This window comes from Opisthocomus hoazin, chromosome 5, assembly GCF_030867145.1.
Source record: "Opisthocomus hoazin isolate bOpiHoa1 chromosome 5, bOpiHoa1.hap1, whole genome shotgun sequence".
Lineage (NCBI taxonomy): Eukaryota > Metazoa > Chordata > Aves > Opisthocomiformes > Opisthocomidae > Opisthocomus > Opisthocomus hoazin.
This window is the reverse complement of record NC_134418.1, coordinates 83,329,304-83,344,144: the sequence shown is the minus strand read 5'-3', so window position 1 is coordinate 83,344,144 and position 14,841 is coordinate 83,329,304. Positions and strand designations below refer to the sequence as shown.

At 45.4% G+C, this 14,841-nt stretch overlaps 1 protein-coding gene across 3 annotated transcripts in view; it reads right to left on the bottom strand.

Annotated features, from left to right (window-relative positions):
* The window catches only part of DLC1 (DLC1 Rho GTPase activating protein), a 235,745-nt gene that overhangs the window by 29,380 nt on the left and 191,524 nt on the right, over window positions 1-14,841 (bottom strand). The window contains exon 1 of one of the 3 annotated variants that reach the window (XM_075421925.1): window positions 10,854-10,961. The exons of the other annotated variants lie outside the window; for them this stretch is intronic. Coding sequence (XP_075278040.1) covers window positions 10,854-10,866 — 13 coding nt within the window. The 5' untranslated portion in view covers window positions 10,867-10,961. Of the gene's footprint in view, window positions 1-10,853; window positions 10,962-14,841 lie in introns of those variants that run through there. 3 annotated transcript variants of the gene reach the window in all.

Genomic DNA, 14,841 nt, shown 5'->3' with positions numbered 1-14,841 from the left:
ATATATGCAAGCTATGTGGAAGTCATATTTTTATGGGCACCCAGGTGTCAGGTGCCTATGGGACTTTCCAAACATATTTGCTTTCAAATAACTTTAAGAATCCCCCAAGAAGTCTACCTAGGCAATGAAACACCTGCGTTATTCCCAGTTGGCCACAAGAATTGCACAGAATAATACACCACCAGTGCACCTGCTCACCAGTTAGGCTTGGCAAATGCCTAGGGCTGGCTACAGGACAACACCAAGGGTTTAAACGCAGTATTTGCCCCGTTTCCATCTCAAACGTTTCGGGAAAGCCATGGCTCTAGCCTCTGGCTCCTGTCGCAAGTCCTTGGAAGGGCAAGGGGTTTGGAGAGTTGGCCTGAAGCAGGGGCCCGGGGTTCACCTGCGGCCAGGGCTCTCTCCGTGTCACCTCCATCCACACCAGAGGTGTGTCCGAGAGGGACACAGCAGGACTGTGGGCAACAGAGCAGAGACAGGACCTACAAAAGCAGCTCCTTTTGTTCAACTCCAGCTGGCCAAAGCCAGGATTGCTCCTAGACTGTACTGATGCACTGTGACCAGGGCAGTGGTGGAGTCACCATCCCTGGAGGGGTTCAAAAATCGTGTAGATATGGCACTTTGGGACATGGTTTAGCAGGCATGGGGGTGTTGGGTTGACGGTTGGACTTCATGATCTTGGAAGTCTTTTCCAAGCTTAATGATTCTGTGTCTATTACCAGATGAATGGACAGGTCATTTCCAACCCAGCTTCCCCATCTCAACCCTGCTGGTTACTCAGGAGTCAGAGTATGAACAAAACTGTGTATGTATGTGAAATTCAGGCAGATCAAAATGAAGCTGGAGGCAGAATCCAGCCCAGGGTGTGCTACACAGGCTGCACAGAAAAGCAAATACACAGAACAAGCTCCCTCACATCAGAGACACAAAATTAAACAGCTGAAAGCTTGTATAGGTATAAAGCTCATTACCACAGCTTAACTGGAATCTGCCTTTGAGAACAAAATACATTAGTTAAACCCTGAGGTTCTGCCCAAATAATTTAAACTACCCTAGAGGAGAAAGCTCATTCCCAAGCTTTCCAAACACCAGCTTTTCTTCCAGATCAGCAGCATTGGCCCAGGGACCCTTGGCTCACCAGCTGCCATGGTTTCACACTCAGGTGGACACAGGAATACACGCAAGTCCTTGTCATCTGGATCAATGGCAACCGGGATAACGAGGGACAAAAGAGAGAAGCACAGAGCTTCCAAAATCAGTTTTCCCCCCCAATTCTAAAAATCTCTAGAAGAGACAGGGCACCCAGAAGCCTTCGCTCAGTCTCCCAGGGGATCTAGGTTACAGATCATTACCTGAGGTACGAGCACAACAACTGCTTGGCTGGGGCCAGCCGAGAGGCACAGCGAGGACAGGGAGCTTGCAGAGGAACTCTGTGCTGCTTTAACCCATCTTAGGGAAGCCCTCCTTCAGCCCTAATTTATCTGCCACGATATGCAAAGCAATTTCTCCGCCGTGAGCATCTTTCCGATGAAGACCTGGCAGCTAAGCTGATACAACTTGCTGCGGGCAAAGGACAGGATTCACTCCCTCCTCCCTGCTCCATCCCTGCGGTGCCTCTTCCTTTCCGAATCAAACATCCCCGCCAGTTAAAACCTTTACAATAAACTACAATTCCGTATACATTCCAGGCAAGAAATGTATGTGCAGTTTTTCAGATGTGCGTCCTGTGCCCTCCCTCAGCAGCAGGAGGTTCTTGTACGAAAGAAGCACTGGCAAGAAAGAAAACGTTCTAAATGTCCTGATACACAAGAAAATCTCTTTAGAAAGTAAAACAAAATAAAACAAAAAATCCAAACCAAAAAAAAAAAAAACCCACACAAAAAGGAGTACAATGAAGTCTTTATTCTTGGTGTCGTGTAAGCAAACAGCAGGCAAATGTGTTAAAGAGGAAACAGGAAATTTTTATTGGAAACAGCTTTATTTGTTAGTCTGTTTCACAAAGCAGGCCTCCATGCCCAAATCAAGGCTAGGAGTTCCTTTTGTGTACGGTTGGGAACCATTAGTCCTTATTTACCCACTTCCTGGGGGGTTAGCAGGACCCAATTCTTCCCCAAAACTGGTAAGTGAAAATGGAAACTTCTAACTTCCCTTTTGTTTAACTTTGGTTAATCTTTGTTCCTGGACCTGCAAGTTTAAAACTTCATAGCAAAACTATCTCCATTCATACCTTGTTTGGTACTGCAGTTGCAGAAGGGAGAACTCTAACATGTCTGTAGGCTTTTGTTGGATGATACCTTCCCTCATAGAAAATAAAATCCACACTGTGTGATGCTGCAATAATGTCCTTTCAGAAAAAAATAATCATAGCAGTCTAGCTAGCAGCAGCAAGATCATTTTCTTCCCTTCTTCCTCTCTTTTTGCTTCCATGAAATAACACACAATTTAAGCACCAGCTCTTTCAGGGTTTTCAGGACAAAGTGCAAAGCAGATGTGTCTTTGTACACTCATGCGCTGACTCCATTTTCACCTAAGTGCTAAACATCGTATGAACAGCTCTTCCGAGCAGATGGTTTCCTCTTGGCTCAACTCAGACACCTTTATGGCCATATTAGCACCTCCACACGTCAGCTCTACTCACCTCACCTTTTGGTTCCAGTAAGAGAGCAGACTGTAAAAATCTATGGCGAGATTGGTCAAATCAATGCTATTAAAATAAAATTTCAGCAAAAAATCAGATTCATTGCTTCAGGTTCGCTCCAATGTCACACCTAACAACTGGTTTGCTTTGGGGTTAATTTTTGATCAGGTCACTCTAATTGAAATTCCCTATACTCTAATTGAAATTCCCTATTTGACTTTTTCAGAAAAAAAAAAAGAAATGTGTAAAAATTTAATACAAAATCATCTTCTTGAATTAGCTTGCAAGAGAGCCTCTCCCATGCAACACGCAGAATGTGATTTCTCACCATGAATGCTGGAGACGCACCCGTTTGCTCCTTACTGTAAAGGGTAAAGCTCCATGAACTACCTGCGCATTTTCCAAGGCACAGATGGAGCACAGAGAGGATTCTTTCCCATCCAGGACTGATGCTCCAGTTTAATGGCTGCAAAAGGGCTTGCACGCTCAGAAGCTCGTCCTCTTTTTCAGTCTGTATCAGAAATTGCCTGTGCCTACACATCGTGTCCCTCTGAAATTTCTGGTGCTTTGCAAAATTTGTGTCCAGCTCCAAAACGCTGTCCTGAGCTATTAATAAGCTTGAGATCATTCAGGATCGCATTTTATAAGACCAGCTGTGGTATATAAGAGAAATATTCTTCTCTGGATGGAATTCCACTGCCCAAGTACAAGCAAACATTTTTCCAAGTGCTTGAATTACATCCCTGATGTGTGAATTGTGGTCCCAACGCTAAACTTGATCACACCATCCCTCAGTCTACAGACACACGAACATGGATGTGAAATCCGAGACAAACTGGGGGAAAAAACCTGCATTATGGCAGCTGCCAACAAATGAGCAGGCCAGGCACTGAAAATGATAAATCTGTTCTGTGTAATGTCATATGCCTGCAGCCCTTTAAAGTTGGGACAGTACGACTTCCTCAGAGTTAGCCTGCTCTGTGTCCACGGCCTCAGATGGTTTTCACTTTGAAGATATGCGACTGTAGCTTGAAAATAATTAAATTCCTTTTCATAAGTCTGGTTTTTCTCAAACCTATATGGTTAAATATCCCTTAGGCAGTATCATTAACTTAGTGCTCCACATCTTTCGAGAAAGCAGCATGTAGCAAGGACTAAAGAAACTAAATATGTAATCAATGAGGAGCAGCATTTTATAAGGATAATGCCCTCAAACACTGAAACTTGGTAGGTTTGTCAATAGACGTTCAACCACTAAAAGCTAGAGAATTCTGAAAATCCCATTAAATGCTCTTGCCAAATTTCTAACACGTTTGGAATCTCTTCTTATTCTAAGAGAACAATCTAGTCTTATACAACTGTCCTAAAATATTAGTCTTGACACATTCAGCCCATGAAGGATCCACTTCTGGAAGAAGCAGTGAGTCTAAGAGAGTAGTAAGTATAGCTTTTGAACCGATGACGAGCTCGCAGGTTTTGAAGAGAAAGCTAACAACCTTCCCGAGCAGGTCCCTTTTCTCCTTTTACCTTTAAAGCACAACTTACATTTTGCAACAGCAGCTGCCTTTTTTGATGTCCTCCTGTATTTCACTGTGCTTAAATTAACCTTCCACAGCCAAGCGATACACTCTGTGAGCTCCACTTAACGCTGCCTGCCTCAACAGTCAATTCAAGTCGATTTAGGCACAAGCACAATTTTAAGAAAATATTTCTTACCAAAAACTTTCTGGAGGAAAAAACCCCACAAGTTCTTGAAAGAAACCATATATGACACGAAATATATATATACTGCTTTCTAGTCATAAAAACCCTAGAAAGAGGTAGTGGTGGGGAATGTTACTCAAATATTTCTCAACTATATGACACCAACTGAAGAAACGCTCTCCTTGTGTTCCTGCTGGCTTTGGATTAAATACGGAACTGGCTTGCAGCAAGACAGTAACTATGCTGCTGATGTTATGTATAAACCACAGGACACTGGGAGAAGAAACAGAGTATGTTTGGAATTTGTGTGGGAACAGATGAAGAAGCAGGAAGGAAACAGATGTTTAAGATCATGTATTGATATCTTTGAAAAAAACAAAGAATCAGGAAGCTTGAACACCGTTTTTTTGTCAGCAGAGCTTTTGGAAAGAGCAAATGGCTGGCTTGCACTGATGGGGCTTTAAGTTTGTTTATTCCTTTAATGATGAAAGCTAAATAAATATATAGATATATATGTGTGTGTGTGTGACTGGTTTCCAAAATATCTGCATAGGTGTATGTTGGCTGTATGTAATTTCCCTCCCTACCAACTGCACCAGGTTACACAACACTGTAGTTTTAATTGCTCGCCAATCCTCTTGGCTAGCACAGGAAACACAATACCGCTTTTGTGAACCAGAATCTGATTAACTTGAATCTCCTTTTCATAGTCTTAGGCATATCGAAACTACTTCAAAAGTTTTTCAGCTCAAAACTTCACAAGAGAAACAGCATTTGTTGAAAATATTTTAAATGTTTAGGGACTGAGCCAACACTCACGCAAATCAACGAGAGCCTCCATGAATTTCAGAGGAACTAAGCCCTTACCAACATGGATGGAGGGGTCTCTAAAACCCAACAATGCTCTTTTTCAGGAATAAAGGGGATCAGTTTCACAGTTCTCATTATTTTTACCCAAAACATATTTTAAATGAGGCTTCAGTTGTGCCATACGGTCCATCCCGAGCACAGGGAGCAGCCCGGGTTTTCATCAGAGCAGAAGGAAGGACAGTGCCTGATGGCCAGAGGGCAGAGAGGGCACAGCCACCCCCCCGGGCATACCTTGTCTGGCAAAAGGTCCTCCCCTCTGGCACAAGGACCCCGAGCATCTGTTACGCTCTGAAAAGCACCAAATCAGCACCATTTCAAGACTTAATATGGGGAATATCCTTTATTCCAGTAGCCCTAAGTCTCTGTCAAGCACCTTCCCTACACACTCTGTTACAGATCGCAATTACGGCTTGTTTTCACGCTATTAAACATGCTTCTAACAGCCCAAAGTCAGCTCCATTACTTCCTAGTTTGCTGCAGGCTTTGGGAAAGCATGTTCTAGGACACAAACAGAACCACCACAAATCCTGGTTTACAACGTAAATCAGGATCATAATTTATTCCTAAATGTTTTTTTGCATTTTGAGCATATACAGGGGGATTAAGAAAGAAATCAAAAAAACAACGCCATCTAAAGTTACAAACTAACTTTGTTTAAACAGAAAACTAAAGCTTCATGTGGCAGTTTGCCTGCCAAAGAACGATTCTTTTCATAAACTAAAGATGCTCTTCTCCCATTTGTTTTTAAGAAGGTTCACAGATGAAGAGGAACAAGATGTCAAGTGACTTAAAAAACCCTTAAGAAATAATTGGGCACGTGGGTTGTTTATCTTGCCTGATTAACACAGGGTGGTCTTGGAGGAGGATTATTTGGGGCAGAGCAAGCAGTTAGTCAAATCCTCTGAAGGAGGTCATGTTGACGGATTCCAGAGTGAGAAACGAATCCTCCTCCAAAGACTGGGAAACAGAAGATGACTTTAACCTTCTCTTCTCTCAGAAATGACTTGGGCAGAACGACCTTTGAGAACATACTGAAGGGCAAACATTAACCATTGCCACTCCCAAGCCCAGCATTAATATTCTCCCATTGCACCCTGCCTGCAAGCTAGTAAACTTGCACAATGTGTGCAAAGCTCAAATCAAAGGCTCCGGAGGGAGGAAAAAGGGAATAGGTCCAGTGTGACAGACACTTCCTCTAAAAATGTCCAAAGCCTGGGTTACCTGTTCCGATTTAGGAAACAGTAACGGTGTAAGAGCTCATCTGAGCTGTCTCAATGGTTCATACAGAATAAAGCAGATTTTACACAGTTACTTCTTACAGAATCATAGAACCATTAAGGTTGGAAAAGACCTCTAAGATCATCAAGTCCAACCGTCAACCTATCATCACCATGCCTGCTAAACCATGTCCCGAAGTGCCACATCTACACGTTTTCTGAACACCTAGCTTGTTAAGCCTCAACCTCAAAACCACCCACACGCATAGAGAACTGTATGGAAGAAAGACTACCTTTGCAGCATAACCATTTAGTGCTTCCCTCATTGATGACCCAGTCCCCAAACCGTACCCTGTGTGGACGAGACAACACTAGGTACCAAAAAACCAGCGGCAGTGAAACAGCCCAGCATAAAGCTGGTAGTGCCCCAGCTGAACGCCTCTTTCTCTAAATCAGAATTCAAGACACAAATCTGACTTTTCCCAAAGCAAATATTACTATGAACTTTCTATTTCCAGTTATTACAGTTAGAGTATTCTGTGCTATTGCACACTTGAAAATGCTTTTCTCAGTACTTGATCACCACGAGAGAATGGTCTAGGTACAGCAGAGCCATGGCAGCACTGCAAAGCCAGCGCAGCACTGCAAAGGAAAGCAGAGGGACTATGCACGGAAAGAAGCAGGGAAGTTAAAACAGACCACGAAGCTTTACACTGGAAAATTTCTTGTCTCTTGTAACACACAGGAAATCTGTTCTTGGAGACACACACGGAGAGCAGGGGGAAGGGAAGAGTAGTCAGCAGTGCATCCAGTTCTGTGGGTCCACAGGATCACAGAAGGAACAGCCCCAAAATGCAAGAATAGAGGGGGATATATTTTTCTTAATCCTGAATCTTCAGTAAAAGACAAGAATAGGTCTGGGAAGGTCAAACTGGGTCCACTGCTGGCTTCAGCAAATGTCTTTCATGTATCACCTCAGTAAGTGTTCTTTGCACAGACCGACATGAACATTTCAATAGAGCAATGGAGACAAATATAAAACAAGTAAATTTAAAACCAAGTCTAAGGAATTCTGCACTATTTTGGACTTTAAAAAACGTCCCCACCAGCAATAAGCGAGCCATCATACCATGTCTTCATTAGCAGAGACTGGATAGTCTCATCTAGCACAGTCCTTCCCAAGAGAAACAAATACTAGAAAAATATTTGAAAGAATGTTCATCCTATCAAATAACAATGCTTATCATGCTCTTCTAGAGACACCAAAGTACTTCAGAAAGCTACATGGTATTAACTCAGTGAATTAAAGCTAGCCAGTTAAGTCATTCTTGACTTTATTTTACTTCTGTCAGTTATGTCAGTGGTCTACCGTATGAACAGACCTACTGATTTTAAAGGTACGCTGTGCGGGATAGGGTAGCAGTCAGGGTCAGCAAGTACGGCAGAGTGAGCGTCCAGCAAAAAGGAGTAGAAAGCTCCAAACACAGCCCAGTCCTGTGCCCCTTTCACAAGACTTGCTCATCACTGCTGGAAGACAGACTTCGGTTCTTCCTTAGAACAGGAGAAGGGAGAAAAATAGAAGAGAAAATAAACAGGAAAAAAAGAAAAAAAAAAACTTGGAAAAAACCTCAGACATCAAAAAACACACCAGACCATCTTGACACCCTGCACCAGTCAGAATTACTGATAGCATAGATACAAGCAAGAAATGCGCCTGGAATTGCTGAAATTACCAAAATTATGGGATATCTACACTCACTACATCACTAGAGAGGATGTAAAGTTTTGTAATTCATTCGTCTTGAAACACCGAGGATCAGACCGTAAGCAGAAAAACATCAGACCCAACGAAGATACGTAAATTATACTGGGGCATCACTTCTTTACTCCATGTGGATCAAGCCAGCAAGTTTTCTGTGAACTGCTGATCATTTGACTGCTGTATTTCTATAGCATGGACAAGAAGGAAGGGGAAACATCTGAAGTTATTTTTATTTCCCCAAGTCTTCTGGCCATACTGTATGAATGCTAGGGTGGGTCTGGCATTGTCTGAAATGTGTCAGGGTCCTTTTGCATAGCCTCATTTCCTTCTTCCTGTTGCTAGGAAGGATAGTTAAGCATGAAAAGCGCTTGTTTACAGTACAGGACCATCCTGTTAAGCACATGAGCTCTCTTCCTCCATCTCCTTTTAACCAGCCGAGGGTGCAGTTGTTTTTACGGCTGAAGCCAATAGCACAACTTCAATCAGAGGGGAACTGGAAGAGAATTTTGAATCTCTCAAGAAGCCCAAACATAACACACTGTCGTATTCTGACCAGAAAAAAACGTTATCATGCAAACTGCATCTCTAAATATTTGCAGAACTCATAAATTCACATGCCTCAAACAAACCATTGCCTAGAATGTAATGAATTAGAAGAACCAGAAAAGCAAAACCAATTCACCTCTCATCTCCTTCTTCTAGGAATCCTAATCCAAACATTTCAGACTAGTGCATAAGGACAACGGCAGTACCTTTTTCCTGCCCCTCCCAGAGGCAAAATATACCGAGTACTTCTGAGTTCCCACGACTAGCATCAGTCTTTCTCTCTGGCCCAGCAAGGGCAGCTGCAGAACTGCCTGGGAAGAACCTGACTCAAGAATTAAAAATCGTAGACTGAACCTGTACAATGGAGATTTAAAACCCAAATAGAAAACATGGCAAGATCTACTCTTGCTTTTAACTACCACTTAGAAATGGAATTTAACAATAGCTCCATGGTGTTTAAAACAATGTATATGCACTTCCTTTTGAAAAGAAAAAAAAAATCAATTAACAAGCCAAGTTATTTTAAAAGAAGATAAAGAGATCAGGAAGTCCTAGAGGTTACAAAAGGTCACTCCAAATGCTTTGATTTCTATGAACTTGTAGATTAAAGCAATCTTCTCAAAACAATCTCTACGTCTTCTTTTGCATACACTATATTCCACAAACAAAGAATCTCAGCCTTAACCAGGATCCCGCAGTCAAACTATAAGACTAACCCAAAACCATTTGCTACAGAGAGACATTCCTCGCCACCTTTTCTCTTTTTTGTTGCTTCTACCTGTGATGAGGATCAGGATGCCTACAGGACATCAGTAAGGATGCCTGGAAGACAAGACAGCAGGCTACAGCTGTGGAACCAACAGACATGCCCAACACCAGCACTGCGTGCTGCCAGCCAGCAACAGCCCGGTTGCCAGACGCATGCTCAATCAGTCCGACACTGAACTGGAGATAGACTCATACTCGGAAGATGGAGAGGGACTTTTCACAAGGGTGTGTAGTGATAGGACAAGGGGGAATGGCTCTAAACTAAAAGAGGGCAGATTTAGATCAGATATTAGGAAAAAATTCTTCCCCACAAGGGCAGTGAAACACTGGCCCAGGTTGCCCAGAGAAGCTGGGGCTGCCCCCTCCCTGGCAGTGTTCAAGGCCAGGCTGGATGGAGCTCTGAGCAACCTGGGCTGGTGGAAGATGTCCCTGCTCGTGGCAGGGGGTTGGAACGAGATGATCTTTAAGGTCCCTTCCAACCCAAACCATTCTATGATTCTATGATTATCTTCCTTAACTTCACCACAAACAGCCTTGAAATGCAACCTGACTCAGAGCATCATTACCGATTTGCCGCCACGAATTGCTTGATCAGGGCAAGGCAATTCAAACAGATCACGCTTACCCCTGTAAGAAAAATAAAAGCATCTATAATTGATGGCTAAGACAAAATCACATTCCCCAGTCTTTCAACTCACACAGACTGCGACACATCAAGCAGAACCTTCTGACCTGGTTAAATACGGTGTTTAAACGTAGCTGTTCCTTCAATAATCTAATTTTCCCAAAGAGGGGAATTCAATTAAAAAAAAAAAAAAGGAGAAAGATCGTTATAGTAAGCCCCCTTGACTGGCTATAGAGCTCATCAGGGTAATGGCAACACACAGCTCCACAGCTGCGGCGGAGGCAAGTCCTGGGTGGTTGTTTGCGGAGCAGGAGGGAAGGGAGAAGGGCAGAGCAGCACCCTGCTGCCGCTCGCCTCAGGGGTGGGGGGGGGCGATGGCTCCTCCGCCGGGATCAAAGCCCCCGGGAGGTGACACCGGGGCGGGCCACCGGGCTGATTACCCAGCCCTTCAAAAGGAGCTTCGCCGCCTCGCAAGGACTCCCGAAAAAAAGAAAAATGAGGGGAAAAAAAAAAAGGGGGGGGGGGAGGGAAGAGGGGACGGTGCCGTCCCCGGAGAGAAGCCGCAGCCCGCCCGCCGCTCCTCAGCGCCTCAGGTCCCGCGGCCGCCGCCCCCCCGCCCCGGGGCTGCCCCCGTCCCCCCCCAAACCCCACCGCGCCGAGTCCGTGTCCCCGTCCCCCCCCCCCCAAAAAAAACCGGGCAGGGCGGGCGAGCGCCGAGCTTACGTGTGAGGATCATGGTGCCTCCGCGGGGCTGCCTGCCTGCCTGAGGGCTGCCCGCCCGGCTCCCTCGCTGCCCGCCCGCCTTCCTGCGCGGCGGCGGCTCCCAACTGCCGCCCGGCGCGGAGCAGCGGAGCGGGGCGCCCGCCCGGCCCCCTCAGCCGCGCCCGCCCGGCCCCCTCAGCCGCGCCCGCCCCGCCGTCAGGGCAGGGCCCGCCCCGCTTCTCCGCGCCCCTCTCCGCGCAGCCACGGTCGCGGCCCTGAAATACGAAGTCTTGTCGCTTTTTTGGTGTTTTGGTTTTTTTTTTCTTTAAAAAATTGTTTGGGAATGGAAGGGGTGAGGTGGCAACAGGCTGGCTCCTCACCTCGGCCATCAGAGCGGTGCCAAAGAATGGTTACCAACGTGGCGAGAGGCACTTTATTTATCTAAACATAAATATATACATAAAAATATAAATATATATATAAAAACACCCTTAGATACAAACAGAAAGCGACACGCGCAGCCACTCGTTGCACGCCGGGGGGGACGAGGTGAGCTTCACGCACCAAAGACAACCTGATGGCTCCTGCCCCCTTCGCGATTTCTAATGGCTGACAGCTATCGCGGTGGGTTTTTATCAAAAGCAGCCCTGGCAAAGCTCTAAATGCCTGGAAACGCCCGCACGCCGTCAAAAGTCTCAGCTTGGACCTGGGTGGAAACCCATGGCTGTTATCACTATGGGGACCACGGCGTGGGCGTAGGCAGTGAGGGTGGTGGGGGGTCTGGAGAACAAGTCCTATGGGAGCTGGGGCTGTTCAGTCTGGAGAAGAGGAGGCTGAGGGGGGACCTTCTCACTCTCTACAACTGCCTGAAAGGAGGGTGTAGTGAGGCAGGTGTTGGTCTCTTCTCCCAAGTAACTAGCTATAAGACAAGAGGCAATGGCCTCAAGTTGCATCAAGGGAGTTTCAGATTGGATATTCGGAAAAATTTATTTCCTGAAAGAGTGGTCAGGCATTGGACCAGGCTGCCCAGGGGGGTGGTGGAGTCCTCATCCCTGGAGGGTTTCAAAAAAACGTGTAGACATGGCACTTCAGGACGTTGTTTAGCAGGCATGGTGGTGTTGGAACACCAAGCATTGGAACAGGCTGCCCAGGGGGGTGGTGGAGTCCCCATCCCTGGATGTATTCAAAAAACGTGTAGATATTGTGCTTCAGGACATGGTTTAGCAGTCATGGTGGAGTTGGGTTGACTGTTGGACTCGATGATCTTAGAGGTCTTTTCCAACCTTAATGGTTCTATGATTCATGGCTTGTGGATAGCGAAGCAAAGCCCGGCTTCATCACCCTGTGGTTGGTAGTCACTCCCGACACCATTTACTCCACTGTATATTTTGTGAAGGTGGTAAGACGGCGTATTTCTTGGTCGACGCTCACAATCAGAGCTTCAACATAGCACAAAACAGCTACTTTTGAGCAGCTGCCAAACTATCAGCATGGAAAAGAGTGCTGTGAAATTTTGCAAATACCTGCATCCCATCAAAGATTACGATTCGTTCGTCCTCTCCCAAGCCAACATCGTATTTTATACTCGCTGGTGTTATTCTAAGATTCAGCTGTCATTTCTGCACTATGATCTGTCAGACACAGAGTATATATAGTGTGGTGCCTGAGCAGGCAATTTGCTGAAGAATAAACATCTCCCCCTTCTGTAGGCTGCAAACTGTGGCCAGTTGGCTATTGCAGTGTTGTTTCTGGAAACCCCTACACAGCTCCAGGTCATTAATTTACTTTAATAGCCCAGAAGACGATGGAACTGCACAGTATCTTCAAGCTTGACTTTACATATGTTACTCGCTTAATCAATTACCTCTTCATATCCAAACTCGCTCCAGCTCTTCTTGGCATAGCCACATTTGCCCTTATTTTTGAACACTTCTTGTAAGGCACCAGGATATATGTTTACAAGGTAGATCAGTCCCATAAAATGTGAATTCTTAACTCTATCACAGGGAAGACAGATGTACGCTACACCCCAGTTTTTGAACAGAGAAGGTAATCCCAGTCTCACAGAATCACAGAATCACAGAATGGTAGGGGTTGGAAGGGACCTCTGTGCGTCATCTAGTCCAACCACCCCTGCCGAAGCAGGGCCACCTACAGCAGGCTGCACAGGACCGCGTCCAGGTGGGTCTGGAATATCTCCAGAGAAGGAGACTCCACAACCCCTCTGGGGAACCTGTTCCAGTGCTCCGTCACCCTCAGAGGGAAGAAGTTCTTCCTCATGTTGAGCTGGAACTTCCTCTGCTTCAGTTTGTGCCCGTTGCCCCTTGTCCTGTCACTGGGCACCACTGAGAAAAGTCTGGCCCCGTCCTCCTGACCCCCACCCTGCAGATATTTGTAAGCACTGATAGGTTACACTCTCAGCCTTCTCTTCTTCAGGCTGAACAAGGCCAGATCCCTCAGCTTTTCCTTGTAGGAGAGATGCTCCAGTCCCCTCATCATCCTCATAGCCCTCCGCCAGACTCTCTCCAGTAGCTCCTCAACTACTCGTTGCCTTTCTGTCTGTATTGTCTGTAGTTTTGTGCAGTTGGTAGACTAGGAAGTGACAGAATAGTCGTGATGAGATGGAAAACACTGATTGCGCATTGCGTGTGATTTTCAGAGTCTGAATTCTAGAAAAGAGAGAAATTGTTTCTCCAAGAAGCATCCTCGAAAGGAAGTGGAAATAAAAAAAAAAAAAAAATTAGCCAGAATATGTAGAACAACCTGCTGGTGCTAAGGCACTTCCATCACAAGGGTAACGGTGGAACCAGAAGACCACCAAATTAATACCCTGGGTGAAAAGCAGAGTTTGTTCTCATAAACGTGGACTGCCTGGGCTGCTTTCTGGCCCAAGCCTGCGTCTCTGTACGGGAAGCTTTTGTATAGGACCCACAGGAAGCTTTTGAAGAAGGAGAGAATGGACTTCTACTCTGCAGGAAAAAAATGGGAAGGGTTTGGAGGACTCAGCAGCATGAAAGGGAGCTGAAAAAAGAATGAGGAGAGGAGATGGGTGTGGGAGTGAAGTAGAATCTGGAGGGAGAGGCTCGTGTGATAGATGCAAAACAGGAATTTGAAGTCAAAGAGTTTTGTTTGAGGGTTCTGAAAGGGGTGAGTGACGAGATGGGTGAATCCACTACAAATGTGGCCTAGACACCGAAGATGGCAAGCCCTCAGTAGTTAAAGCAGGGGTTATCATTCTCACTTCTACCACTTTGTAAAGCTGTAAATGAATGATAATGCAAATGATAAAACACTGTGTGCTTTAGTTCAGCAAAGCTAATTATCTCCAGCAGTAAAGGAGGAATCTCCATCCTCATTCAGCCTTTGTGGATTCCCTCAGCAATGTCAGAACCAGTGACTTTTGTGGTGGAGCAGTCTGTCTGCTGGGATCACCGCTAAATAGATGCCCGAGGATTATCACTGACCTGGATTAGATTCTTGCTGGTAATCTGAAAGAGAAAGGCTTTGATTCTAGTTCGTTATCAACCCTTGAAGACACGCAGTCTCTCTGGCTTGCATTTTAACCTGGAATTCTACAGGGCTGCTTAAGCAGCGTGTTTTCGGAGCTGAAAAGCAAAGGCACGAGTCTTGCATTTGCTCAAAAACGTGCTCGGAGGAGCATTCCACCTGAGGCATGGGTGTTTAGCAGGCTACAACCACCCACCCTAATCACTCATCCGGCTTTAAAGAGCGTTGTGAAATCAGCAGAGCTTTGGCCCTTAATATTTTTATTTCTTTATCTCTCTGGCTATTCAAAGAGCAGGCAGCGGCCTGACCGAGAGAGAGGATTTCAGAAGCAGCCTGCCTAAGAGGATTGTTTCTGTGGAGTACTGTTATCCTTAATGCAATCAATGAGCTGGATGGTAGAGTAATTGTAAAGGATTGCCCGACAGGCACAATTATTCACTTTAAAAGGTGAATTCTCCTTCTGTTGTAACTGCATAAGGGAGTGATTCGCAGGACATCTAAT